Source organism: Eumetopias jubatus, unplaced genomic scaffold (genome assembly GCF_037043125.1).
Source record: "Eumetopias jubatus isolate StellerSeaLion01/CBP00866 unplaced genomic scaffold, mEumJub1_p1.0 scaffold_10, whole genome shotgun sequence".
In the NCBI taxonomy this organism is placed as follows: Eukaryota; Metazoa; Chordata; class Mammalia; order Carnivora; family Otariidae; genus Eumetopias; species Eumetopias jubatus.
Window position 1 is genome coordinate 120,535,693 of NW_028274816.1, and position 25,092 is coordinate 120,560,784.

Sequence of the window (25,092 nt, forward strand, 5' to 3'; positions counted from 1 at the left end):
CTTTTTTGTTATTGTAATGAATCAGTATCATGCTTTTTACATCTCGACCTGCCTATAGACCGTATGATTAATGTGAATTGCTCAGCGTAACAAACTGTTCCTTAGTTGCTGTTCAACTGTAGCAAATACTACACGTAACAACTGTAGCAAATACTACAGGTAATAACTTGGTAATTGTGAGTACTTCCAGAACCATTGATTGGAGCAGTCAAATATAGCTAGAAAAGGACACTTGGCGTTACTTGGAAGCGATATTTGTTTTTCAAGAATCTATTGCATTCATGCCATCTAAGAGCAAGGATATTTGAAAAGCTAATGAATTCTTTTTCTTGGTTTCCTAAGGGCTTCCACGGCTCTATGCTTTTCCACGTTCCCCATTCCATCAAGTGGAGCATGATGTCAGCGGCAGCAGGTCCCAGAAAGCTTCTCAGATATCTGACTGTTGTTGTTTATTTTGCAAACCTGGAGCAAACGATGTGGGTGGGGAGATGCATGTTCCTGGGGCCCTCACTGGGCAATCACGAGGGCGGGTTTTAGGATTATGGGCCATCTGATGCCGGCACTGAGCATAATGTTCCTGAGTGACAAAAGGTGCCCTTGTGTTCTTTATGGGGGTGTGTATGTAGTGAGTTCCAGCAGCTAGCGGCCTGGTTTTATAAATAAAATTGTACCACAGTCACCCCAATTTGCTCAGGGATTGTCTGGGGCCGCTTTCTAGCTATAAGGGAGAGACCACACTGTGTGGCTTGCAGCCCTGAAATAGTTGCCATCTGGGGCTTTAAGATAATTTGTTGACCCAGGGCACGGTCTTGCCTGGGTCTGAGTGGTTCTTCTCCTTGGGGCTTCTTGAGCTGAGACCTCACATGCAGTCCAGATTCATACCAGCCTTCCGCTGTGATTGTGAGCCTCTTAAAGGAGGCGATCTAGGGGACCAGGGAGGTCACCCAAAGCAGGTCCTCCAAATTCAATTCTGAGGGCCTCAGGTCTTTTCTACAGTGAATTTGCTCCCTGCATGGCATTTGGGATCATATTCTCTCCTTAGTGAGGCCAAAGTAAGCAAGGGGTTGGGGCTGACCAAGATAATGGTTCTTTTCCTTCCCCGCTTCTGTCAGCCCCTCTCCATCCCTTATAAGAAGAGCCGTGATGGAATTTCCCACAATTCTCCACTCTCCTCTGAATGAGCCGAGCTGATACTAAGCTCTGTCTCCTGGCCCCAGTGTCCTGGACAAGGGATGCTGGTGAGCTGCACCCTTGCCTGCCTGGGGAAGCCCGATTCAGCTCCAGAGGATGTGCCAGTGTGGCCAGAGATGCGGGGTGAGTAGATAAATGGCAAAGTGTTGGAGTGGGGGCTGCTCACCCCTATTGCAGCAATGGTCACAGTAGCATTTTGTTTGATTCCATACCCATCTCCTCTAGTAGATGCATCGTTCTTGGTCAGCCCCGTTGGGCCCACACAGCACCCGGCACGTGGCGGGTCCCCAGTCAGTGCCCGCGGTCAGCCATCTTGGCATGTTGTTCAATGCCAGGCTTATAGGTATGGGTTACAAAGATGAATCCAATGGGGTTGTGCCCTCAAGTAGCTCACTGTCCAGTGGGGGAGACAGAGAGACTAGCAGCTTGGGTCCTCAGTTTGAGGGCAGAAGCCTCAAGGAAGAACTCGCTCTGAGAGCTCCAAGTAGGACGCCATAATTCAGCTTGCAGGGATGGGAAGCCTTGGGCAAAAGGTGACAAATTAGATGACTTTTTGAATGAATGCGTGAGCAAATGAGAGATGAGGGCCTAATGCTAGGTCTGTGAACTTCAAAAACGTGGGAGGGGATTGTTTCTGAAGTTTTTTAAGTTGAATCCGTTTAAAATGTTCCTGGGCTGAAAGAGGGGAAGGGAGGCGAGGCCTGGAGGGAGGGGCTGAACTGGGAGTGGCTGCCGGAAGCAGGACGACCAAGGCCAAGGGGATGGGCTCCTGGGCCTCCTGCCCAGACTCACCGGGCAATCCCCACAGAGCCGCCAGCCCAGGAAAGTTGTCGCTGCGGGTCGGGGAGAGAGATGAGCTGTCGCAGCGGCTGGAGAACAAATCTCTTTTAATTTTGTTCTTTGGAAGTAGGGGTGGGGTAAGGCCAGTGTCGGAGTGAGAGATTGGCTGCGTGAGTAATGGCCATGCCATCTCCACTAACACCCCTGCTGAGGGATGAGGAGAGAGAGAGGCCCCCTCCCCTCGCCTTTCCCGGGGCTTTCCACCAGGGCACAGGGAGGGACTTCTGTCCTCCTGGCCTCCACCTGGGCAGGCAGAGGCTGGCCATCTCAGAGAGCTGAAACTGGAAAGGTCCTTAGGAACCATTTTCCAAGAGCTTCTGAAGTGGCCTCCGTGGAGTTTTAAGGAGGAGTCCATGGGAGCGTCCTCTGGGGTCCTCCACTCCCACTGAGAAGCAGGTGAAATTTTGTATGTGTAGGAATTTGTTTTAGAAAAGTGGTGGGGGTACATTCGTAGTTTTCCTTGGCTTCTCTGAAGTGTTCATACTTCTCACCCCAAGTTAAGATTCTGCCCTCTTGCTTAGCAGATGGGGAAGGAGAGCGGCTTGTTCCGTGTCCCACGGCAGATGTGTGGATCCTGGGGGCTGGGGCTGTATTCATCTTCATCTCCCCATGATCTCTGCTAAAGGGAGGTACCGAATGAGAGAATCCCGGTCTCCCCATCTTCCCTTCACGGCCTTTCTCCTTGTGAACCACGGGGTGGAAGGGCTGGGGGGGTGAGAGGCAGGGGTGAGACCAGGGGGTGCTAGCAAAGCCTGTTAAGGTGTGGTGTGTGCATGAGCTGCCCCACCTGCTTCCGCAGAGGTTAAGAGGGGTGGCGAGGGGGCTTTGGTGCTCCAGGAGGCAGACTGAAAGCACCTGCAAGGACCCCTCAGCTGGGGCAGCCTATCTCTGTACCCCCCCAAAAGACACCTGTGTGGGGCAGGGGGAGGGGCGTAGGGCAGCCTCACTGAGGGGTGAGGCGACCACAGGTTGCGGTGGAGGCCAGGTAGGAGGATGTTGTAGAGGTCCTGGTGAGAAGTAGGAGGAGGGAGGACAGAGAGAAAGAGCAATGGAGTGGTCGCCGTCCCCGGGGGTGACAGAGGGGGGTAGGGGCGACTTCATGCTGGTGCTGGGAAATTTGAAAATGTGGAAAGGGATTGCTCCTGAGGGTTCAGACTATATCTAGCCCTAGTCCCTGCTTTGGCTTCTTGTCACTCTAGGCAAGACTGGTCTATGGGTTGGCCTCAGTTTTCTCGTCTGTCAAATGGGAAATAACCATAGTAGCCTCCCTTCTGAGCAAACAGGGCCAGAAGGCAGGCGGCGGGGCATGAAAGCACTTTGAGGCCTACGGAGAACAGATGTGGGGTTGTTGACAAGCCTTCCAGAAAGGCTGCGTGGGAAGAAGCGATAGGGCTGGGGGGGACGGGTCAGGGCAGGGCGGGCCAGAGGAGGAAGCACCCAGCTCCGCGCACGGTGTCTACTCTACCTGCCTCGCCCAGAGCACAGGCTACTTGACAAGAGCATCTGGCAGAGCCTGACAAGAGGCGGCCTTCGACCGGGGAGGGAAATGGTGAACTCTGATTTTCTGCATGTTCTAGCCCAGTCCCCGACTGCCCTGGAATACAGATAACTCACCACAGGGGAAGATGGGAGGAACGAAGTCCAGAAATAATAACGGCTGCGGGAAGCAGAAGCGGGATAAGAATTATTCCAATGTTGAAAGCCAAATTGCTCGTTAAGATCCATACTCAGAGCAGTGGGAGAAAGGGAAATAAAGCTGGGAGGATCTGGGAAGGCTCCCCGGAGGAAGTGGCTTGTGTGCTAGCTCTAGGTAGGATCCCGGGAGGGACAAGGGCAGAGGCACAGCCCAATGCAGGGGACCACACAGGCAAAAGCAGGGCATCAGGAACAAGGGGGGGGGGGGCCCAGCCGTTTTTTTTTTTTTTTTTCCTGGATCCATCTCGGAGGCGAGAGAGGTCACGAGGTGGGCTCATGGTTCAGCTGACTTCCTAACTTTTGCTTCTTGAGGGTGTGTGTGACTCCACCGAGGGTCCCACCCCGTGGGCGCCCACGACTGGGAAACGCATCCCAGTGCTTTCTGTCAGCCTACCAGCCCCTGCGGGAGGCCCGCTGAGCTGGGCTCCGCTCCAGGCTGTTCTCCGAGAAGCTCGCCTGTTTACCACTTCGCTGCAGAGCAGATGGATGACGCGGAGGCCACATTTTTCTCCCCGAGCAGCGGGGAAAATGAATCTCACCAAGTGCTGCCGACACCATCCTACCAGGTTCCACATCCATCTCGGACCGGGGCCGCTGACGGAGCACCGGCCTGTCCCCCAGCCGTGTTCTGGGGCCCAGGAGAGAGAGTAAGACAGAGGAACATTCCTCCCTGCGGCTCCTTCTCTCCCCACGCTGGGCCTCCGACCTGGATGGCCCTTGGAAGCAGACGCGGCTCCAGGACAGAGGGAAGACGGGCTGTGGTCGGGGGAGAGGAGATGGAAGGCTTTGCATTCAGGCCTGATAGCCTTACACAGTCTTAAAGCGTGACGCAGGGCTGTCAGTTCACTGAAACCCCAAAGGTTAAGGCCTCCGGGGATGAGGCAGCTGGCTAGATGGGACAGTGGTCTGCAGACCCCGATCTGAATCCCGGCCCCTTCCGTGAAGTTCTGGGACTTGGGGCAAACCACTCTACTGCTCTGGGTCTCGTTTTCTTCCCAGATTGGAAGGGATTCCTCCCAGTGTTTGTGAGTGATGACGCACTGGGGATTGAAAGATATGATACGGATTGTCCTACCATTTATCGAGCACTTACTGTGTGCTTTAGACTCTATGGAAAAAGAGGGCTGATCTTCACAGGAACCTTGGGTCGAGGCCAACTTCAGCCCCATTTTACACTTGGTGTAACTGAGATGCTGATTCGAAGTGACTTTCGAGAAGGAAACGGCAGCCCCAAGACTCAAACCCAGCCCTGTCATCTCCACAGTCTTTTCTTCTTACTCGATGTTGTGCCCATCCCAGGGCGCAGGGACTCTTGGGGGCCTGGAACTTGGGGAATCTCACGGAGAAATACATAATTGAAAGGAGGGATTTGAGAGTCTTGAGAGAGCCCTTGGGGAAAGCATTCCCATTCCGGGACTCAGGTAGCACCTCGCGTAGCTCTCTCTCTCAGTGGGCCCCAGGCCCCCGCCGCCCTCTTTCCAAGAGCTGATCTTCTGGGGCCACTCTCTCAGTCCCCATGGGTGCACACTGGCCCCAGGAGAGAGCCCACACTCCTAGTTCGGCCCCGCCTGCCTCCCCAGTTTGCCTGCTGAGTTCCGGGGTGGGGAGAAGCCTTATGCCGTCTCCCCAATCCCCGGGCCCTTCTCTTACTTCTCGGTCTCTCTGGAGTCGGGGTTTCCTTCCTTATGCTGTTTCTAGAAGAAAGTTTGACCTTCCTGGGGCCTTTTCTATTTGGCCATTGGACTTTGTTCGACCTCCTTCCCTAGCCCTCGGGAAACCCTCCAGGCAAAAAGGTAGAGCCTATTTTTACAGGAGACTGAGGCACAGGCAGGGGTGAGCCTGAGCACTCGAGGGTAAGGCTTCTTCCAGTCTGGTCTTTGAGCGCAGCTCTGGCCATGCCTGCCTAGGGCCTATGGGTTGTGGGTGGGCCAGGGAAGGCAGGCACCGCCCACCGTGTCACTGGGGACCGGCTGGGGCAGCCTCTCTGCCTGTGGGCCCTGGTGGGTGAGAAACAAGGTCGATGCACATTCATTGCCTTCCAGCAGAGGGGCCTGGAGGACAGAGTAGCCCAAATAGAATCACACACCCTATCCCGGTGCACAGTCTCATGGGGGGACCGAGCTTCAGGCCTCGGAAGGGGAGGGGAATGGGGAATGGAGTGGGGAGCCCTGGCGGCAGGCCCCCCAGCCTGTGAGCACAGTCCAGAGAAAGGCCAGTGTGAGATAAGCTCCCTGCCATTAGGCTGGGCCTTATCTCCAACCTGCAGATCTCTATCTCTGCCCGGCTGCATGCTTATGGCCCACAGTGGTCCTCTGAGCCCTGTACCAGGTTGAGGAGTGGGAGCAGGGTCTGTGTGGCCTGGCAGGCTGCTCCCTGGCCTGCCTTAGCTGAGGGCCTGCTTCTCCGAGCTGAGTGTCCCTGGCCTTGGTTCCAGGGGCCCGCTCTCTCCAAGCATTCCTATCCCTTATGATGTCACCTGGACCAAGATTAAGTCACTCCACCCCTCTCCTCCTTGCACACACAAAAGAGTCAGTTCAGACCTCCTAGTTTTAGAATAGCTCCAAGGAATATCAGTAAAGGGTCTGTCCTGAAGATGATTTTAAATGTAGGTATTATGACACCAGCCTGTATTCAGATCTCTTTTGGGTTGTCAGACCAATTGATTGAACCCTTCCTGCCCCCAGATTAGCAAAACATCAATATCTTTCTTTTAGGGACTCCAAGCTTCTCCTCCAAATTGTTGAAATACCCCAGAGAGGTGGCTCAGTCTAAGAGGGAAGTCCCACATCTAAACACCAAGCTGAAAAAAAAATGGGAGTATCATATGGAGAGTCAGATCATGTGTCATATCACTTTAGAAAATTCATCTTTCCCTGGAAAATGATAAAATAATAGCTAGCATTTACTAAGGTGAACCGCGGGCCGGACACTTTCTGTTCTTCACATGCAAGAACTCATTTCATCTTCTCCAGAACCCTGTGAGGTGAGTGCTGTCTTGTCCCCATTTCACAGACAGGGAACTGAGCTCAGGGAGGAATCGATTTTGCTGCTTTCCATGGCAAAGCCAGATTGGCTGGGGTAACCCCCAAGTCACTTGGGGTCCCTTCCTGTCCAGCCAGCCTCAGCGGGACTCCTTCCATCCACAGGAGAGGTCTTAATCTCTCCAAATCTCTGTCCCCTTTTCCCACAGGAGTCTTCATGACTTCTGTGCAAAGAATATCAGCCCAGAGAACCAGGGAGCACCCCACCCCCCATGAGGCTTCTGGTCCTAGGTTCTACCTCACTAGGCACCAGTCCAAAATAAATCATTTCATTAGAGTTAATAACATAGTCCCTTTAACTGCAAAGTGTTTCCAAATAGAGGGCCCTCCAGTCTGCTTTAATGAACAGATAAGAATCTTTGTAATTAACTCAGTGATGGCTTGCGTGTAAATGGGAATGCTTCTGAGTGCCAGGAGACTATTTACTCATTGTTTTAAGTATGGGGTAAATATGGCAGGGCAAAATATGCTCCTGACCAGCCCTCCCTCCAACAAGGTCCTATGCAGTCAACCAACACCACCTCCACCTCCCCACCCCCCCGCCAAGGTTATTTCTGCGGATGGGCAGCAACGCCTCTTTGCAGAGACCCCCTGGGTACACGAGAGCCCAGAGTGCTGCCTGTCTTCATTCCAGCCCCTCTTCATTAGGCCCACCGTCCTTCCCTCTGCAACTCTGGGCCTCCTTTTCCTCCCTGAGGGGCAGAAAGGGTTGGGGCCTCTCCCACGCCTGGACAGCGGCGCTTTCCCCAGCAGCCTGGGGCTTCTCCAGGGTCACCTGAGGGAGGGTCACTTCCTCCCCTCCTCACACCCGTTCCTCTTCGTTGGGTTCCCGTAGAGCTCCCTCCGTTCAGCCAGGAGAAATCCATCCCACCTCCCAAGCCCCTGAGCGCTGGGTCCTGACTTCCCAGCCATCTGGTAGAAACTACCTCATGCCTCCCCTCAGAGCCACCGACAACCCTGCTCCAGGCTGCCTCTCTGGATTCGTGCCTGCCTTCCACGTGTACTTCATTCCCTCTGCTCTGTGGGCTAAGTGCATGCATCAAGTACTTTGGGCTTACTTGCACCTGTTTGTATGTCTCTCTGAATACACGATGTCTTTTCTTCAGGGTGTGACCAGTCTCCCTCATCAGACGGGGTGTTTGTCAAGGGCAGGTGGCTTGTTCTCCCCCTCAGATTGGGAGCTGCTGTAGGACAGGGCGTGTTCCTCTTCTCTAAGACTGGGAGCTCCCATGGAACAGAATCTGGTCTCTCCCCTCAGACTGGGAGCTCCCTGAGGGCAGGGGACAATTCAAGCTCTGTCCTAGCCCCGCGACTCACTGCCCCTCTGGCACGCGCAGGATAGTCACCATTCCCACCCCCGCTTTGCTCCTCCACTATGCTCTTCCCACCCCAACACGGCAAATGCAAACCCATAGTGGCATCAGGTAGAGGATGGCAGAGCTGACAAAGCTTTGAGGATAGCCGAAGACCACGGAAGCCTGTGACCCTCCCTCCTTCCCCACAGTAGCTCTATCTCTATGGAGGGGGAGGTGTGACGTGGCAGGGCTGGGTGGTGCCCAGGGCTTCACACCTAAAGACACACAAACCATCAAGATTGAAGGCACTCGAGGGGCCATCTGGCCCCTGGATTTTAGCTGAGGGTCCTGGCTTATTCCACACATGGGGCTCAGTCCGTGGCTGAGGGAGAACCCGCACCAAACCCCTGGGCTCCCAGCCCGGTGTTCTTACCTCTGCATCGGAATGATCCTCTGAACTCCAGGTCCCCGAGAGGTGGGCATTGTGGGGCAGTGGGAAGATCTGGAACTTGGAGCCATGTAATCCGGGTTTGAATCCTGCCTGACGCTGTCTGCTATTTATGTGTTCGGTGCCATGAGACAGGTCGTATAATGCTCTCGGTAGGGGAGGGACTATTGTCCCGCTAACAGTGACAGCGAGGCCATGGTGCTCACAATGTTCTGTCTGTCCCCCCACACTACCCATGATCTATGCCTTCAGCAGTGGCCCCACAGGCTGCCCCCATCACTGAGCACATCGAATCTTTAGAGACCCCTCTTTAACCCCTCCCAACCTCCAAAGCTCTGCAACCTCATTCCCCTCCAACTGCCAATGTTGCCTAAAGATGTAGCAGAAAGAGCGTAGATTTGTGGGTGCCCGCCAGGTCACTTCTGAGCTGGAGGCCATCGGAAAGTCACTCGCCCCCTCTGTGTTCCTATCTCTTTAACATGGCAGTTATAATTCCTATCTATCTGGACTCTTGTTGGCGATATAGGTGTTGAAACCGTGGGGCCTCGTGAGGGAGGTCACTGGACACTGCCTAGCGGTAGTGATTTCCATGTTTGTCCAGTTGGGGAAACGAAGGCCCAGAACTGGCGACAGACTGGCTGAAGGTCACACAGCAAATGTGCTGTCAGACTCCGGGAGTCCTTGCCGACTTGTCGTAGGAAGTATCCTCCCTTCGAGTGAGGGTTTCCTTTCTCTGGCCCATTTATTGCATTTTCAGCGTTCTCAGTTTGGCTCCAAGACCTCTCCCTCTCCTCCCGAAGCCTTCTCTTAAGGGGAGCATCGTGCCTGGCACTTAGTAGGTGCCTGTGAAGATTTGTTGAAGACAGGCATGGAAGCACATGCAGGGCTGGGGTGGGCAGGGAGCTGGCAGGGGGGTGGGGGGTGGGCAGGGAGCTGAGCACTGGGGTGGGCACAGGCTGGAGGCCATTTTTCCATCCCTCCGGCTCTGCCTTTGCCGGGCCTGGCTGTCTGAGAAATCTCATTTTGCCAGCAAGCTGATTCATGGGCCTGGGGTCCCGGTGTTCCCTGAGCAGCTCTCTGTCAGTAACTATTCTTTACAAGGTCCCTCGATTCGTTTTTGGGGTTGCAGACAAATTTTTAAAGGGAAGTTCAGTGCCAGGGCCATTCCAGAGGGGCTGTTAACTTAATGTCCTGCCTTGTTCCCTCCAAGCCTGCTCCCTCTTGAACTACACGAGGGTCAAGACTTGCCATTTCTAGCAACTGCTTCTGAGTTCTCGCATTTGGACAGGGGGTGAGGAATGGAGAGGAAGGGGCACGGATTACAGGACAGGGAGGCAGGCAGGGCTCCGGCTCCATTATGAAGTTTGCTGGGTGACTCTGGGCCAACGGTCCCCTTCTGTGGGGTTCCCTGTGTGTGAAAGCGTGGGTGCTGACAGACACAATTACGGTAGCATCCACTTTGTCTCCCGGAGTGGCCTTGGTCTCCGAGGTTCATTTGGGCAGGAGGTCTCGGTGTCCAGCAGTGGCTCATATCCCCTCCCCCTGTTCCCCATGCGGGACAAGGCGGTGGGCAATTCCACAGCCGAATGCCACGGTGTCCACCCAGCTCTGTTCCCGCTGCCCTGGTTCTTGTCCCTTCTGCGGCAGCATCCTCCGAACTGGTTCCCCTGCCCCCCCAAATCTTCCTTCCATCACCAGGTCAGAGGGAAACAGTCTGAACCTCAAGTCTGAGCCTGACCCCCCAGTCCATGCTGAACCCACCACACTGCCTCTGGCCTCTGCAACTTTGCATGTGTGTTTCGTGTTTCTCCCACCACTGGGGACTCATATTCCGGAAATATGTGCATAGAGAAACAAAGGAAACATGCACAGAGATATGGCAGCAAAAAAAAAAAAAAAAAAAGCACGGGGCATGGGGTATGCGGCCTCCGGGCCTTCATGCCCACTGGCTTCCCCTCCTGGAATGCCCTTGGCTCCGTCCTCAGCAAACCCAGTATGAGAATGTCTCCTCCCTCCTTCTTTGTGTCCCACCAACCCACGGTGAAGCTATCACCCATGGCATCAATCATTCCAGATAACCGTGGCCAGCTGACACGTCCATCTTCCGAGCAGGGCTGGGGCTCCTAGGGGGGCAGACCCCTGGTTTTGCCTCCATGCTCCCCGGGAGGGCCCGGTGCACAGTAGGAGCTTAGTGTGCTGAGTAAACCAATGGATCCTGAACATTAAGGTCTGAGAAACTCCATTTGCTGAGAGCCTCTCCGAGCAGGGGCTGTGCTAGGAGCTTTGGTCCTCACAGCACTCCGAAGGCTGCCATGATCCGTTGAGCAGATGACTATGGACGGCAGGCTTCCTTCCATGGTGGGCAACAGCATGTTGGGGTGGGTGCCAATGCAGCCCTAGGCCTGTCCCTGGTCCCTTGTGGGACAGATGTTGGTGGCTGTAGCCCCCTGCCTGGGGCCCTGGAGGCTGGCCAGGCAGCCTGTCCCCACCTCCACTCCTCGGGCTACTGCCCGTTCTGGGGAGTGGCGACCCAGGGCCATGGGAGGCCCCATGCATACACACAGGCCAGATGTGCCCTGACAGGCTGTGGGCTAGCCCTTGGCCTGCTGAGAGGGAGAGGCCTACCCAACGGCCTTTGCTCTCTCTTGCCTGGCTCTCTGCCATAGAGACCCCCAGGCTTTCCTCCATGGAGACGGGAGGCCTCCCTGAGCAGTGACAGTGACAGTGAGCAGGAGGGACCTGCTCTGGAGGATGGGCTGAAGGTGGAGAAGGAGTCCAGCGTGAGCTCAGGTGTGCACACCAATCCCTTCCTGCCCCTCTCCTTATTCTTCTGTGCCCCTCACCCTGCCCAGCCTTTTCTCTGGAGGCCCTGAGCCTTGCCCCACCCTCCCAAGTCAATCAGGGCAACTCCTAGAGGAGTGCCTCTTTGTTTTTTTTTTTTTTAATTTTTTATTGTTATGTTAATCACCTTGAGGAGTGCCTCTTTGTAAGGGCACTTTCTGGGTCAGTGAATCCTTCATCTCCTGAGGCAGGCAGCCCCTAAGCCCCAGAGGGTCCAAAGGGACGTGGATGTTGGAGGAGCAGAAGGACTGTAGCCCGGTTCCGCTGCGTTTTGATCTCATGTCATTTAGCGTGTCCACCGTGTGCGGGTGCATGTGCGTGTGCACACACGCCCAAGGACGAGACACAGAGCCAGGCACTATGCACTTTCTGTTCTCCGGGAGCTATTGCTCTGGTCCAGTCTGGTCACCCCCATTTATTTAAGAAAATCTGACACAGTGGTGGGTAGAACCCAAGAGAGAAGGGGCGGTGGGCTGGGAGGGGTAGGGGAGATGCCCAGCTCCCTGCTGCCTTTGCCCGTCCCAAGGTCCTCCACAGCATCCCCTGGTACCCTCTCCCCCTCTCACCAGATTCCGCTTCCTGGGGGGATGGGTGGCTGCCCCTGCAGAGAGGAAGGAGTGGTCAGCAGAGCGGGAGGGGCAGGGCTAAGGCGCAGTGTTGACCTCGCTCTGGGCTCAGCAGGGGGACCCAGCCTCCCTGGGCCACCCAGACCACAGTGCTGGGGTGTGGCTTACTAGGGGCAGGCCCGGGGCTCCTCCCCATTTAGGACCCTGCCCACAGCTGGTGGGGACAGAGGAGGGAGTCCTGAGATCTCAGGAAGGTGCCCGGCTTGGCCCAAGACCCCTCTGTAGGGTCAGCTCCCAGGTCCTGGGAAGGGGCTGGGGAGCACCTGGAAGCCAACAGATGCTACAAGTGTCCCCCCATCCCCCCGATAGTTTGTCCACAGCAAGATCCTTGGCAGGGCAGGCAGCCGCCGCCTCCCCACCCTGCAGGACAGAAATCCCTGAATAGTGGTTTGAGAAAAGTCTTTGTGCAGCTTGTGACACAAGACCCCCCAAAGCCCCCCCCGGCACAGGGGGAAGACAGGGGACGTGGGGGGGGGCAGGGGCACAGTGTGGGCCCGCCTCACCCCAAGCTTGGCCTCCATGCCTCACTTTTGGGGCAGGGGGTTGTGTAAGATGGGAGGAGGTCTGGAAAGGGTAGAATGAGGGCTGGGATTGCTTTCCTCCTAGCAAGCTCCTGAGGAAGGAGCCCTCCACCTTCGGTGGCAGAATCGGGTACGGGGTGAGGTGGCGGGAAGGACCACGGGGGGTAGGCTGGCCGCCCAGCACAGAGCAAAGCTGCAGGGGCAGGGAGTACAAAATCCACTTCAGCCGGCCTGCATCGGTGTGAGCAGGGCTCCCGGCCGTGGCCCACGCAGAGCGCACCCCCTGGGCGGACGGCGCCTCTATGCCACCTCTTTGATTCTGCGCATGTAATTGTGCAGGTCTGGGGGCGCGGTGGGCCGCGTGGCGCCCGCCACGTCTGGGCAGCCCCAACCCAGGTCCTCTTCGTCGTCCTCCTCCCCCTCGCCGGCGGGCACTGAGTCATAGCCGAGCTCCTCCGTGGGCAGTGCGGTGAAGGTGGTGAACTTGACCCGCTTGCGCTTGGAGGTGGGCGAGCTGGCAGCGTCCTCGGCCTGGTCCCGGGCCGAGCCGCCCGAGGAGCCGTCGCCCCGCCCGTGCCCCTGGCTCTGCACGCTGCTCTGCGAGCTGCCGCTGCTGGGGTGGTCGCCGTGGCAGCAGGCGGGCACGGTCTCCAGCGGGTTGCCCGTGGGCGGGGACAGCTCCCCCTGCCCCCGCAGCGGCTGCCCGTTGCCCAGGAACACCCAGTGGTGAGAGTGGTCCATGCTGGTCTGGCCCTCGGGCGGGATGCGCTTGTGCCGGTAACGCAGCACGAAGACGATGCAGTTGATGAGGAAGACGAGGATGGCGAGGCAGAAGACGCCCAGCAGCGCGTACATGCCGATCTCCAGGTCCGTCAGCCCGCGCGGCATCTGCAGGAAGCCGGTGGGCAGCGGCAGGAAGTCTTCCGTGGGCGGCACGGCGGGGCTGGCGGTGCCCGGGCCCGGGGCCTCGGCTGCCGGCACCGCCGTGCCGGGTGGGCCGGCTCCCCGGGCCTCGTCCCCGCCCCCACCGGGGCCCGGCTGGCTGGGCCCCGGGTAGTCGTAAGTGGGGTCCTCCTCGTCCCGCCCAAAGTGCACCCGCAGACCCACGGGGGTCGTGGCCAGCACACTCTTGCGCTTGGTTTTCTGGCAGCTCTCCGCGATGGTGAGCTCGGCCCGCAGCAGTTCCCCTGCCCCCTCGGCCTCCGCCACCACCAGCGGGAAGGCCCGGTCCTGGGTCACCGTGGCCACCCGCTCGTCCAGGCTGCTCACCAGCAGCCCGTAGTCCCGGGGGCTGTAGAGGGAGAGGGGGGCGGTGGTGCCATCACTGTAGGAGAGCCAGAGGCTCAGGAGGGCTTCCTGGAGGAAGAGGAGGAGGAGGAGAAGGGGGCAGGAGTCAGAGAGCTAGTCCTGGCTGGCTTCACCGCTAGGTGCTGAGCAGATGCCGAGCTCTGTGAGGACAGGGACCGCAGTACTCTGGCTCCCGGCTGTATTCCCGGCACTGCAACTGTGCCTGGCAAGTGGCAGGGGCTCAGGAACAATTGTGGGAGCAGGAAGTCCTCCTCTGGAGGTTGTGGGCAGGGTAAGGGGTATGTTGTGGCCTCATACCGCCCGAAGAATTTCCCTGTCCACTCATCCTTCTCCCCCTGATGAGCTGAACATATGTTCTGCCTTGGGTCTACCTCAAGTCCCTTTTGCTGCAGGAGGAACCCCGTATCTCCATGCCTGACCTTAGGATCATCCCCATTAGACATGTGGAGATTGACAACACATACCCCACCCCAGCATTCTCCTCTGTTAAAACATCCTGAGAAATGCCTTCCCTACAGGTGAGGAAGCAGGGCTCTCAGAGAAGGGATTGGCCTGTGGTCATGGAGCAAGTTAGGGGCAGGGAGACTCTTGGGTCAGTGCTCAACACCTGCCTTCTTGCTCCCTGTGCTCCTGCCTGTCACCTTTCCACCTCTGTCTTGTGCCCCCGGGTGTGGGGCTGCAGCTGGGGCTCCAGAGATGGGTGGGGGTAATTCCTAGGGGTGGAGGCGGCCAGACTCCCTGTGCAGATGGCAGGGGAATGGGGTGGGCCAGGTGTGTTGGGCACCAAGGGTAGACAGACCTTCCATTAAAGCCTGAATTGGGGGGACTGATGGCACAAGGACAAACTGGAGTTTCCTTCTTCCTTCCATACCCCAAGCCCCCAGGTTGGCAGGCTGGGCATCCGGTTACCTGCTTGAGGAAGCTGAGGGTCTGCTGGGCGGCTGTGGTGGCCAGGATGGTGTGGCTGCTCCCTGGGCTGGGCCGCAGGGAGAGGGCGAGGCTGGCCACCACCTGGGCCTGCAGCTGTGTGATGCTGACCTTCTCCTCCGTCACTGTTAGCAGCGTCTCCCCAAGCACAGACTCTGTCAGTGGGGACACCACCTGAGGCAGAGTGGGGCAGGGGTGAGCGAAGGCCAGGAAAGCAGCACCCCCAGGATTCCCAGCCGCGGAGGAGTCCCAGCGCTGCTGGAAGAGAGGCCCGGAGCACAGGGTGGGGGGGTGGGGTGGCGGGGTGGCAGGGTGGGGGGGTGGCAGGCTGGGAGGCTGGACTCTTAGGCTCTGCCTTAGGGCTGCAGCTGGAAATCAGGGTCCAAGGGCTCACAGGAGCCAGGCAGGAACACAGATGAGAAGAGTTAGGCAGAATTTAAGGTAAACAATAGCCCCACACGGTGATGAATAGCAACTGGGGTTTGGCCTCAATGAGAGACAAAAGGGAGTGGTGGGGACTGTGGCAAATAGGAGGACTCGTGCTCATGTAGGGGGGGCACCAGTATTGACTCCAGCCAGTTACTGCCAGGTGGGAATGTAGGCCCAGGGTTGCCAGATTCATATTTTGTAAAACCGGAAGTCTAGATTTTTAAAAATGAGAGAGCTGCCAATTGTTTCAATGTTGGATCAGTTGCTTTACACATAAATACATCTGCAGGCAGATTCTAGCCAGTGGGTCACACTATTCACCATCTCTTAGAGGGATGATTTCTACCCAGGCACCCAGGTGTACAGGAGAAGGGTCAGCTTTGAGTTCCTAGGTCCCTGAATTCCCATTCCTGAGCCCCCCCCGCCTCACCCACACCTGCTCTCCGGGACCACACCGAGCCTTACAGGGTTGGTAAAGGTCGACAGGGCTTGCGGGGAGATCCTTTGCCAAGGGGAAGTGAAAGGAGCTTACCACTGATGGTGGGGTTTCAGGCAGGGGGGGTGGGGGCGGGCTGAGGGGCAGAGAGTGTGTTGTGGGGGCCTGCCGGGGTTGATCCCAGAGGCCGAGGCCCTAGAAACCCTGTCCCAGGGACATCTGTGTTCTCTGCCCACGCAGTGCCCCTGTGCCTACCTTGAAGGGGGTAGTGCCCGGCTCCAGGCCAGCCAGCGTGCTGCTGTCCACCATGCGTGCCACTCGGGGGTCCCCCACCCGCATGAAGTCGCTGACCAGGTCGGTGACCTCCACCAGCCAGTCTGGGCCCAGCATGGGGACCACCTGGTCGGCGCCCTCGGACGACGTCGTGTGGAACTGGGTGAAGACCTGCAGGGTGGCGTGCTGGTACTGCAGGGTGCAGCCTCGACTGGCGCTCTGCCGCCGCTCCTCCTCCTCCTCCTCCTCGTCCTCACTCTCCCGGGCCGACCTGGGGTGGGGAGGCCGGGGCTCAGGGCTCCTCCGCCTGCCTCCGACCTGCACAAGTCACCTCCCTCACCCGTGTGGGCTACGGGCTCCTCCCTGCCTCCCGTGGGTGGGCGCTGGGCACACGGCAAGCCTCCCCCCTCCCCCCAGTCCCATTCCTTCTGTCTCTGACCAGCTCGGAGCCAGGAGTCCCCAGCCTTTTCGCTCCTAGAAAGGTGCCTTCTTGCCCCCCACCCCCACCCCTTGGCCCTCTCGGCCTCTGCGGGGTTTCACCCATGCCTGACAATAGCCGGGGTTGGATCCTGACAAGCGCGGTCTCTTTTTCAGCGCTAAGCCGGCGCCTGGCCCTGTTCTCCGCTCTAAACTGGAGCAAAGGCATTCCTCATTCAGAGGGCCAGACCGCTTGGCTGGGGGGTGCCCTTACAGCTGGGGGCGAGCAGAACTTGGAAGCGATGCACTTGGATATTTGGCTGAGGCGATTTCCAGGCACTGCGTGGAATGTGTGGCCTGGTACCTCTTGCTGCTTATAGGAAAACCCAAGAGGAGAGAGGTAAACTGAGGAAAGCACCAGTAAGCAAAAGGGAGCCAGGACTGGATGATTCGGGAAATTCAGCCTATCCAGGTTGCCGAAGATGCTAAAACCAGGAGATCCACGGTCAGGAGAGCATGCTCTGGAGAGAGCGAGCCAAGGACACGGCTCATGGTTTGCTACTGCTGTGGATGAATCAAACAACCACAATACCCATTCACAGAGGGCTCTTTTACCTGGGTTAACCCATCCTCACAACCACGCTGAGGTAAGTGTCAACGTGCCCATTTGCAGATGAAGAAACGGGGCGCACGGAAAGGTTAAGTAGTCCAAGGTTGCCCAGCTAAGGAAACAGCAGTCAGGATTTAAACCCAGCCTGTCTCCCTTCAGAGTTCACCACGCCCTCATGACTCAAAGCTGGCCTGGGAGCTGGGCCCAGGGCAGAATCACAGGCCCCCTCCCAGACCCACGGGATCAGAATGTGCACTTTAATAGGCTCCTCGGGAGCTCATGTGCACGTTCAAGTTTGAGAGGCTCTGATCCACACGGTCTGGCTTTTCCTCATCTCTGCAGAATTGAACTGAGCCCAGCTCTCCCTTGGCCACAGGCTTCTCCCCCAGCCCAGCCCCTCTCCTGTCAGTTGCCCGCCCCTCTTCCTTCCTCTGCCCTGCCGGCTCCCCTCTCCAGCAGCAGAGTGAGGGGCGAGTGGAGCGCATGCCCCAGAGATGTGCACTCAGGTGCGTGAGGCGCCCCCGCCAAGGGAGCCTGGTGTGAGTCGCTGTATGCCTGGGCTGAGGCACTCACGAGTGTGCCCCTGCTGTGCACAGGCTGAGGTACATGTATGTAGGTGTATGTGCTTCTGTGTTGCGCGTCTGCTCCATTTTGTCTGTGGCCTGGCTACTCTCTCACCCTGTCTTCCCAGCCAACTCCCTTCCACTCATTCTTTAAGACTTAGCCAAGAGTCACCTCTTCCAGGAAGCCTGCCTCGACTTGTTCTAGAGGAACAGGCGGTTCTCTCCTTTGTGTCACTTGATTCCCCACACAGAGGGCTTCCTGTGTCTACTGTGTCCTGTGGCACATACAGGACAACCTCCCTGATAGACCCAGAGCTTGGCTGGATCAGGCACTGGCCACACTCACCCCATGTCTCAAGCACCCACCTGTGCTTGGCAACACAGTAGCTGCTCAATAAAAGTTTGTTGATTGCCTAACCGACCTGCAGCCTGTGTACACCTAGGGCCTTATACACATACGTGGATCAGACCCTGTGCCAGGGCTGTGTCCACCTGTGAGTCTGTCGAGTATCCACTGTGTGTGTAAGGCTGTACCTCCGGTCGGGGAGGATGGGTACCCTCCAGCCCTTCACTTGGCTGAGGCGTGCATCCGAGAGTTCAATGTGCAGGGGCAGCTTGGGGACCCAGACTGTCATTTCCAGGGGGGCATTGAGGATGTCATAGCGGAAGGTGACCCTGGCATTCATGGACCCGCGTGACTCCTTTCCACTCACAAACACGTAGTCGCAGCTGCTGGATACCTGGGGAAGGGAAAGGAGGTTGGTTGGCACGGCTTGCCCTACAGGGCCTCCTGTGGGCCGAAAGGGAGGACCGGGGGTGGGGGGAAGCACCAGATTTATTTCCCCTGGGAGGTGTCAGCTTCGGGTGTCCCTGCTCCCATTATTTCTTCACAGATCATCTCTCAGCGCTTCTATGGGAGGTGTTTGCTCCCTGGCAAGGAGCCAACATGCACCTGACTTTATAGGAGACTGTTTCTTATGGGGCAGACCACACCTCAGAGGAGCCTTCAGGCTGAGGGGCCCCTAGGCTGGTGCTCTGGCAGAGGTGTCTTTTGGTGGCATCCTCCACAGTACAGAGGGGCATGTCCTGAACCCATGATTCCTCCACGGCCCATGCGGCCCTGCGGCTGCAGGAAAATAAGCAGCTGGTTCATTTCAGGTGCGGGGACGGTTCTAGCCAGGGGTGGAGCTGGGGATGGGGAGAGGAAAAATTAGGACAGACAGGTGGATGGCTGCTACCAGCAGGTGCCGCTTTTACAAATGCATGGCCACCAGGACCGCAGCTCATATTCCTAGAGGTTCCTTGGATGAGCACGTGCCTGCTGAACACATCTCGGGGGACACCTGTGCCAGTACTCAGGACAGATGTAGGTGGGTTGTGTATATGTCAAGTGTGCCCAGTATGTACCTGGCACACTCTGGAGTGAATCTCATGTGCAGTGCATTGAGGTGTTCCTGCTGGTACACGCCCATGGGTGCACACCCTCGCATTTGGGGAGGGTCTAATCATGCGGCTGGTGGGGCTCGTGACATTCTGAAGGCTCTGGTGGGGGGCAGGGAGGGTGCTGGCACGGTGGCTCATCTCTGATGAGCCCCTGGCTATTCCCAAACTCCTGCTAGCTCCCTTAACCATCTCGGATGGGGGGTGGTAGGACGTGGGAGAGGAGCCCTGCCAGAAATGCTCATTTCCCACTTTAGAAGGCAGAGAATTCCATCTGAAGGCTGGTAAATTCCATTCCGAGTGTTTGCAAACTCCATAAAGAACCTGAGTGTATTTCACTGAGAGTGGAAACAAATTCCATTTAGAATCTTTGTGAATTCCCTTTGGTATCTAAGCAGTCAAGACTTTGTTCTGGTCCACTTTGTGGCCGGAGCAGGGGAGTGGGGGAGTCTGGGGGGCAGAAGCAGGTGCTGGATGAGGGCCTTTGAGAGCAGGTCCGTTGTTTTTTTTCCTGTCCCAGCCTGCCAGCCCTGGAAAGCCCCACGGGCCTGGGCAAGGCTTCTACTCTGCTCTGGCTCAATTGGGGGGCATTCTTCCTGGGTGGGGGAGGGATGAGGTGAGGCTCCAGCTCCCCAGACCTGAGGGATCTGGGGCGGAATGTGGAGAGAGAGAGTGCACACACCCCAGGCTAGCCCCAGTTAGCCTGAGGGAGAAGGACACCCACGGCCCACTCCTCCTGCTCTCCTTCAGACTGAGCTATTTACAGGCTCAGGGAACAGACTCCCTTGTCTGATCATCTGATTTGGGCACCTGCTGGAGGCTGGCCTGATAAACAGCTCACCCACCACACCGACACCAGGACTGCCACTCCCCTGCGTCACTGTCTGTCCCACTGCCTGAGATGGCTGTCTGAAGGGGCAAATCTGGAGGCCCTCCTGGGGAGGTGGCAAAGTAGGTCATTTGAGTCAGACGGCTGTCCCGTTTGTTGGGCCGTGGAGACCTGGGGCCCGGAGTGGGTCTCTGGGGAGGGAGCTCTGGGAGGGGCCCGCAGGAGTTGGGGGATTTGGGGTGTGTGTGCCCTGAGTGGGTTCTTCCTTACACAGCCTTCACTCCTGGCTTAACTTCTTATACAACCTTCACTCCATGCTTCCGGGGCTTCCACTCTGAGCTGAATCTCCTCCATTTGGGCACCAGCGCCTGGGTTCAGGGCGTCAGGGTGTGTCCTTGAGGCCCCCCCTCCCCCGCCCCGGTTGCCTTGCCCCGTGTCTGTCCAGGCAGGGGCTCCATCATCACTTGCTATACTGGGTTGAGCTCGGGCTGTCAACACTGCCTTCTCCCCTCTGCCTGACAAACGGTCTCTTTCATATTCCTGCAGGAAGCCCTCCAGGACCAGTAGTACCCGGGGCTTTTCCTCACCCCCACCAGGCACGGATGCCTGAAGCTATTCCCACTGGCACCTTCCCCCCACCCCCACCCCCGCGTTTCTCCTCCTTTTGCCTGCAACAGGAAGCTGCCTGGGATGCCAGTTCCTCTCTGGCTTGGAGTTCCACTCCCCCTGAAGGTCTGAGGCCTTCTTCCCAGGGTCCCCACCTCCAGGAAGCCCACCTTGATGATGTCCTCATTGTCAGATTTGCATTCCACCAAGGCAGAGACATCTAGGACAAGGCCAGTCACCTCGATGGCGATGACCTTGACCGGGATGGCCACTGTCCTGCCAGTCAGGATAGCCGTGTTGATGATCTCGGTGTCCTGCAGGGAGGGTGGGGCTCTGCTGAGTGGGGACACTTGTGGTCCTCCGCTCTCCTAGGACACGCCAGCCAAGGCCCAGGCGCCTGGCTGCCCCAGTCCTCAGATGCACAGCCTTCCCCTGGGGACACCTGCACACGTGCGGAGAGGTGCAGCCGCTCAGTCTCACGAGTCTTCTCAGACACTCTGCTCACTTGGCCTCCTGCAGTAGCCTTCTGGTCTACCTCAGCCCGCTGCCAGGAAACAGTCCTTCCCCAGTCCCCCATCATCTTCTATTGACGCCTTACATGCTCCTCCACATTCATGGAGTCACATCCAACACATCTGCCCAGCCATTCCAGGCACCCCTGGGCTGTTTGCAGACGATTCCTCCAGCCTTACCACCCCATGGCACCCTTCCCCAACCACCGCGCCTTAGAACAAACTACTCACATTCCCATCACCACACCTTTGTCCGCGTGATCCCCTGCCTAGAGCACCCTCCTCACCGTCTCTGGTTGTATGAGCCCTTCCTTCCACGTGTCCTTCAAAGCTCAACTGCACGGCCACCTCCTCCAGGAAGCCTCCCCTGAATGGCCTCTCCACGGGTGACTTCTTCCACCTCTGTCCCCCCGAGCATCTGCTGTCCTACTCCAGCACGAGGCACAGAGCACTGCCTGCCTCCAGTGAGTGTGTGTGCACACACACACACACACACACACACACACACACACACACCCCTATACTCACAGGCACACCTGGGTGCAGGAGGCAGTCACACACTCAGGCACAGGCCCACACGTACACACGCATTGATCCACACGTATGCTCAGCGGGGCACATGCTGGTCGTGCACATGCACCCGCAACAGACGCACGCATCCACTGGCCAGTCACCACCCTGCTCACCATGGCTAGGGGCAGGATTGCTTGGACATCCCGCTGGATGACTGTCAACTCAGTGACCGCCCGCTCCAGGTCAGGCCGGGCGCTGGGGCCGCGGTAGTCGATGTGCCACATGATCCTCCGCTTGACCGACTGGCTGGTGAAGTTCTCCATCTCAAAGTCCAGCTGCAGGATCTCCAGAGGCCCCTGGCCTTCCCTGCAGGGTCGGGGCAGGAAGCAGAGCCCAGGAGGAAGGGCTGGGAGCAGCCCAGGATCTCTGAAATCCCTGGTGGGGCCCCCAGCCCTCCTCGGCAGCCTGCCTGCTGGGGACTTCTGAGCCTTCTCCAGCCACCCGAGGTGCCCCAGCCTGGACCTCAGAGTCCCCACCACCTGAGCGCCTGCCCTTCTGCCAGCCTGGCTTCCTCCATCAAGAATGCCCCCACCCCTTCCAGGTGCTGTCCTGCAGAGAGGACAGAGGTGCTTACCAGGGGGGCAGTGGGGTGCCCTGGGCCCAGGCCACATCCACGGTGGCTGTTGAGTGCTTTGCCCCAGTCAGCAGCTCCGAGGTCACGTGCCACTGACCACTCCGTGACTTGGTGCCCAGAAGGGTTACACCCTTCTTGGCCTTCACCCTGGGACAAAGAGGGAAGAAAGAGAGGGAGACGGTCAGCCTAGGGCCCAGTGGCTGCCCACCTGGCCACTCCCCCCGCCCCCGGCTGGGTGAGTAAATTACCCCAGTAAATTATCTTGGACTCAACACTGGAGATGAACCTGGGGAGTCTGGTATCATGTAGCTGAAACCTCTGACCCTCCGTGGAGGCTACAGTTGCTTCTACCATATCTCTCTGCCAAGTTCTTACCAAATCTCTACTTGCATACCTCAGTGACAGAGTAGTCACTGCTGCACACATCTAATTCCATTCTCAGAAAGCCGCTAAGGACTAGAAATCCCTTTCCTATATTTAGCTGAAGTCTTAACAGTCATGGGTTCTGCTGGGGCAAGAGAGAACAACTCTCCTTCATCTCAACTGGAACAGTTCTTTGGACAGCAAGAGGGAAGCAAGTGTTCCCTGAGTCTTCTTTTCTCCAGGCCTAAAATCTCTAGTTCCTCCAATTACTGCTTTCTGCCATAGTTTCAAGTCAATCTTTGCAACTAGGGTTCAACCCTTGCAACCCTCTTCTGGACACTGAACACACAGGCGTTGAGGCCTATACTAAATACAACACTTCAGCTGTGCTCTGATTAATACTGACTAAAGCAGAACGGTGACCACCTCCTTGATTCTACATGCTCTACTCCTATTAATGCGGCCCAAAATCTGTGATGAGTGATTTAAGTCATATTCACATTCAGGTATTAATCATTGAATCAGGTCTATCCCTCCAGGAATATCTGAACTTTAAGGTGGTACACTCAGGAAAGAGGGCGATACGTCACTCAAAGAAGCTGGAGGTTAATGGTGATGTTTTGGGTCCTAAGCATAATGTCTGGGGTGGGGGGAATATTTTGGTGGGGCCTTGATACGACTTAAGGTATTTCTGAATTCGTAAACTGTAATCCCGTTCAGGGTGTAGAAAAGGCTGGGACTCCTGAAATGTTTTCTCCCATCTCCAGGATTGGGCAAATGGCCTGACACATGGACAGACTCCTGCTCATCTTCTGGCTCCCAGCCAATGGGCTGCTCTCTGGTCTCCATTTCTTCTCTTTGGCCTGGGTCTCCTCATCTGTAAAATGGGAGAGTTGCACCAGCTAACATCTAAGGGCCCTTCCAACTCCATTCTATCATTTTTGATACCTATGCTTGTGGGAACTGACATTTCTCCTCGACTATTTCTGTGAGCTACAGAGGTCGGGCAGAAAATTTTGTTGTCATCAAGCTGATGAGAATACAGGCTTAAGTAAATAAGGTGTCTTCCTGAGGTTTCTCAAGCGATAAATGGAAGAGGTAGGATTAGGGTGCTGGCCAGGCAGGCGTGGGCACACCCCTAAAGGGGGCGAGCTATGCATTTGACCTCGGAAGGGAAGGTAGACCCCTCTACCCACAAGCCCCCTACCTGAGTGTGAAATGCTCCACACTGGGGCTGGAGGGAGAGGAGGAGTTGGGGGCGAGGTAGAGGAGGATGCTGAGCACCTCCCCAGGCTTGAGGGGCCGATCTGGCAGGCGGATCATCAGGTTGCTGTCCAGCCTGTGCTCCTGCAGGGTCCTCCTGGGGGGCGGGCGGAACAGGCTGATGCTCCCGATGCGCAGCAGTGGGTGCTGGGTGGGGCTCTCGGCGCGGGCGCTCGGCCCCGGCCCCGCCCCCCGACGGGCGCCCCCGCAGCCCCCCGACGCGTCCGGGGGGTGGAGGGTGTAGTAGAGCTCAGCCTGCTGACTCTCCCCCGCGGCCTCGGGGTCCAGCCCGTCCGGAGACTTGCGGCGGGCGGCGGGCGGCGCGGCGGGGGCCGGGGGCCCGAACCAGGCCAAGGGCAGCTCGGCCCGCACCAGGCAGGTGGCCAGGCCCCCGCTGAGGCGGCAGGAGCTCTTGACCTCCCGGGCGTCCCGGAAGGCGTGCAGGCGGACACAGGGCAGCCGCTCGGTGACGCCGAAGTCGTCCCAGTCGCGGCCGGCCACGTAGAACAGCACCTGGGCCACGGGCTGCGAGGCGGGCACGCGGGCGCGGACGATGAAGGCCCGCACCTTCCAGTTGACGGTCAGGCGCTCGGGGATGTCCAGGGTGCTGGACGGCTGCAGCAGCTCCCGGGCCACCACCTGGCTGGTGCTGAAGGGCCCCAGGGAGACGTTGAGGACGGGCAGCTCCTTGGTCTGGAACACGACGAAGGGCTCGGAGCGCTGCAGGGAGCCGTTGGCGAATGCAGGAGGTGGGGGCCGCGCGTCCCGCAGGAAGAAGGCCAGCCGCGTCCGCGACAGGCGGTAGCTGACCGGCAGCACTGGGCTGGCCTGCGGCCCCGGGGGGCTGGGGCTGGCCGGGTGGGAGCGGCCGGAGGCTGGGGACAGACAGAGGCAAGAGCCCGGAGGGGTCAGCAGAGGCTGTGCTGGGGCCGCAGGGCACCCCAGCCTCCCACCCCGCAGAGGGCATCAGCTCCGAGCCCGCCCTGCCTGTGCTGGCAGGACAACCGTCCCCTCGCCATTGCCTCTTTTGCCCCAGCGTGGGGGTGGACCTAATACCAGTGCAAAGCACTGTGAGGCTTTAGAGAGGTTTTATTCCCCGGGCATCCTCGTCTGAAAAATGAAGATAAAATGGGTTTCTGCCTCGAAGTGCGGTTGTGAAGATTTACCAAGTAGTGTGCAGAAAGGGCGGAGGGCAGAGTGTGGCGTTGGGAAAGCGGGGACTCTTGCCGTTACAACCTGCTCAGCGCTCTGCAGGCATTAGTTTGCTTGATCCTCAGATGGATCCTCCCAGCTAGGTATTCTACCATCTCCCTGGATTCAATCCGTTTTCTATCAATAATTTCTCTTTTTTGAGAGCCTATTCTTGTATCTTATAGGTCAAGGTGAAGAGTGCTTAAGTAACTTACCCAAGTCACGTGAGGGACAGGGGCCAGAACTAAGATTCGAACCCTGGGGCCACCTGACTCTCAAA

The 25,092-nt window shown here is 57.7% G+C and overlaps 1 protein-coding gene across 1 annotated transcript in view; it reads right to left on the reverse strand.

The window, feature by feature from the left end:
* Positions 1-12,798: 12,798 nt before the first annotated feature.
* TMEM132E (transmembrane protein 132E) overlaps positions 12,799-25,092 on the reverse strand; it is a 51,915-nt gene continuing 39,621 nt past the window's right edge. Inside the window, exons 4-11 of the mRNA XM_028109205.2 lie at positions 23,566-24,496; positions 21,996-22,142; positions 21,535-21,727; positions 20,507-20,650; positions 17,996-18,201; positions 15,854-16,142; positions 14,716-14,907; positions 12,799-13,854 (exon numbers count right to left, since the gene is read on the reverse strand). Of these exons, the coding sequence (XP_027965006.2) occupies positions 12,799-13,854; positions 14,716-14,907; positions 15,854-16,142; positions 17,996-18,201; positions 20,507-20,650; positions 21,535-21,727; positions 21,996-22,142; positions 23,566-24,496 (3,158 nt within the window). The remainder of the gene's footprint in view (positions 13,855-14,715; positions 14,908-15,853; positions 16,143-17,995; positions 18,202-20,506; positions 20,651-21,534; positions 21,728-21,995; positions 22,143-23,565; positions 24,497-25,092) is intronic.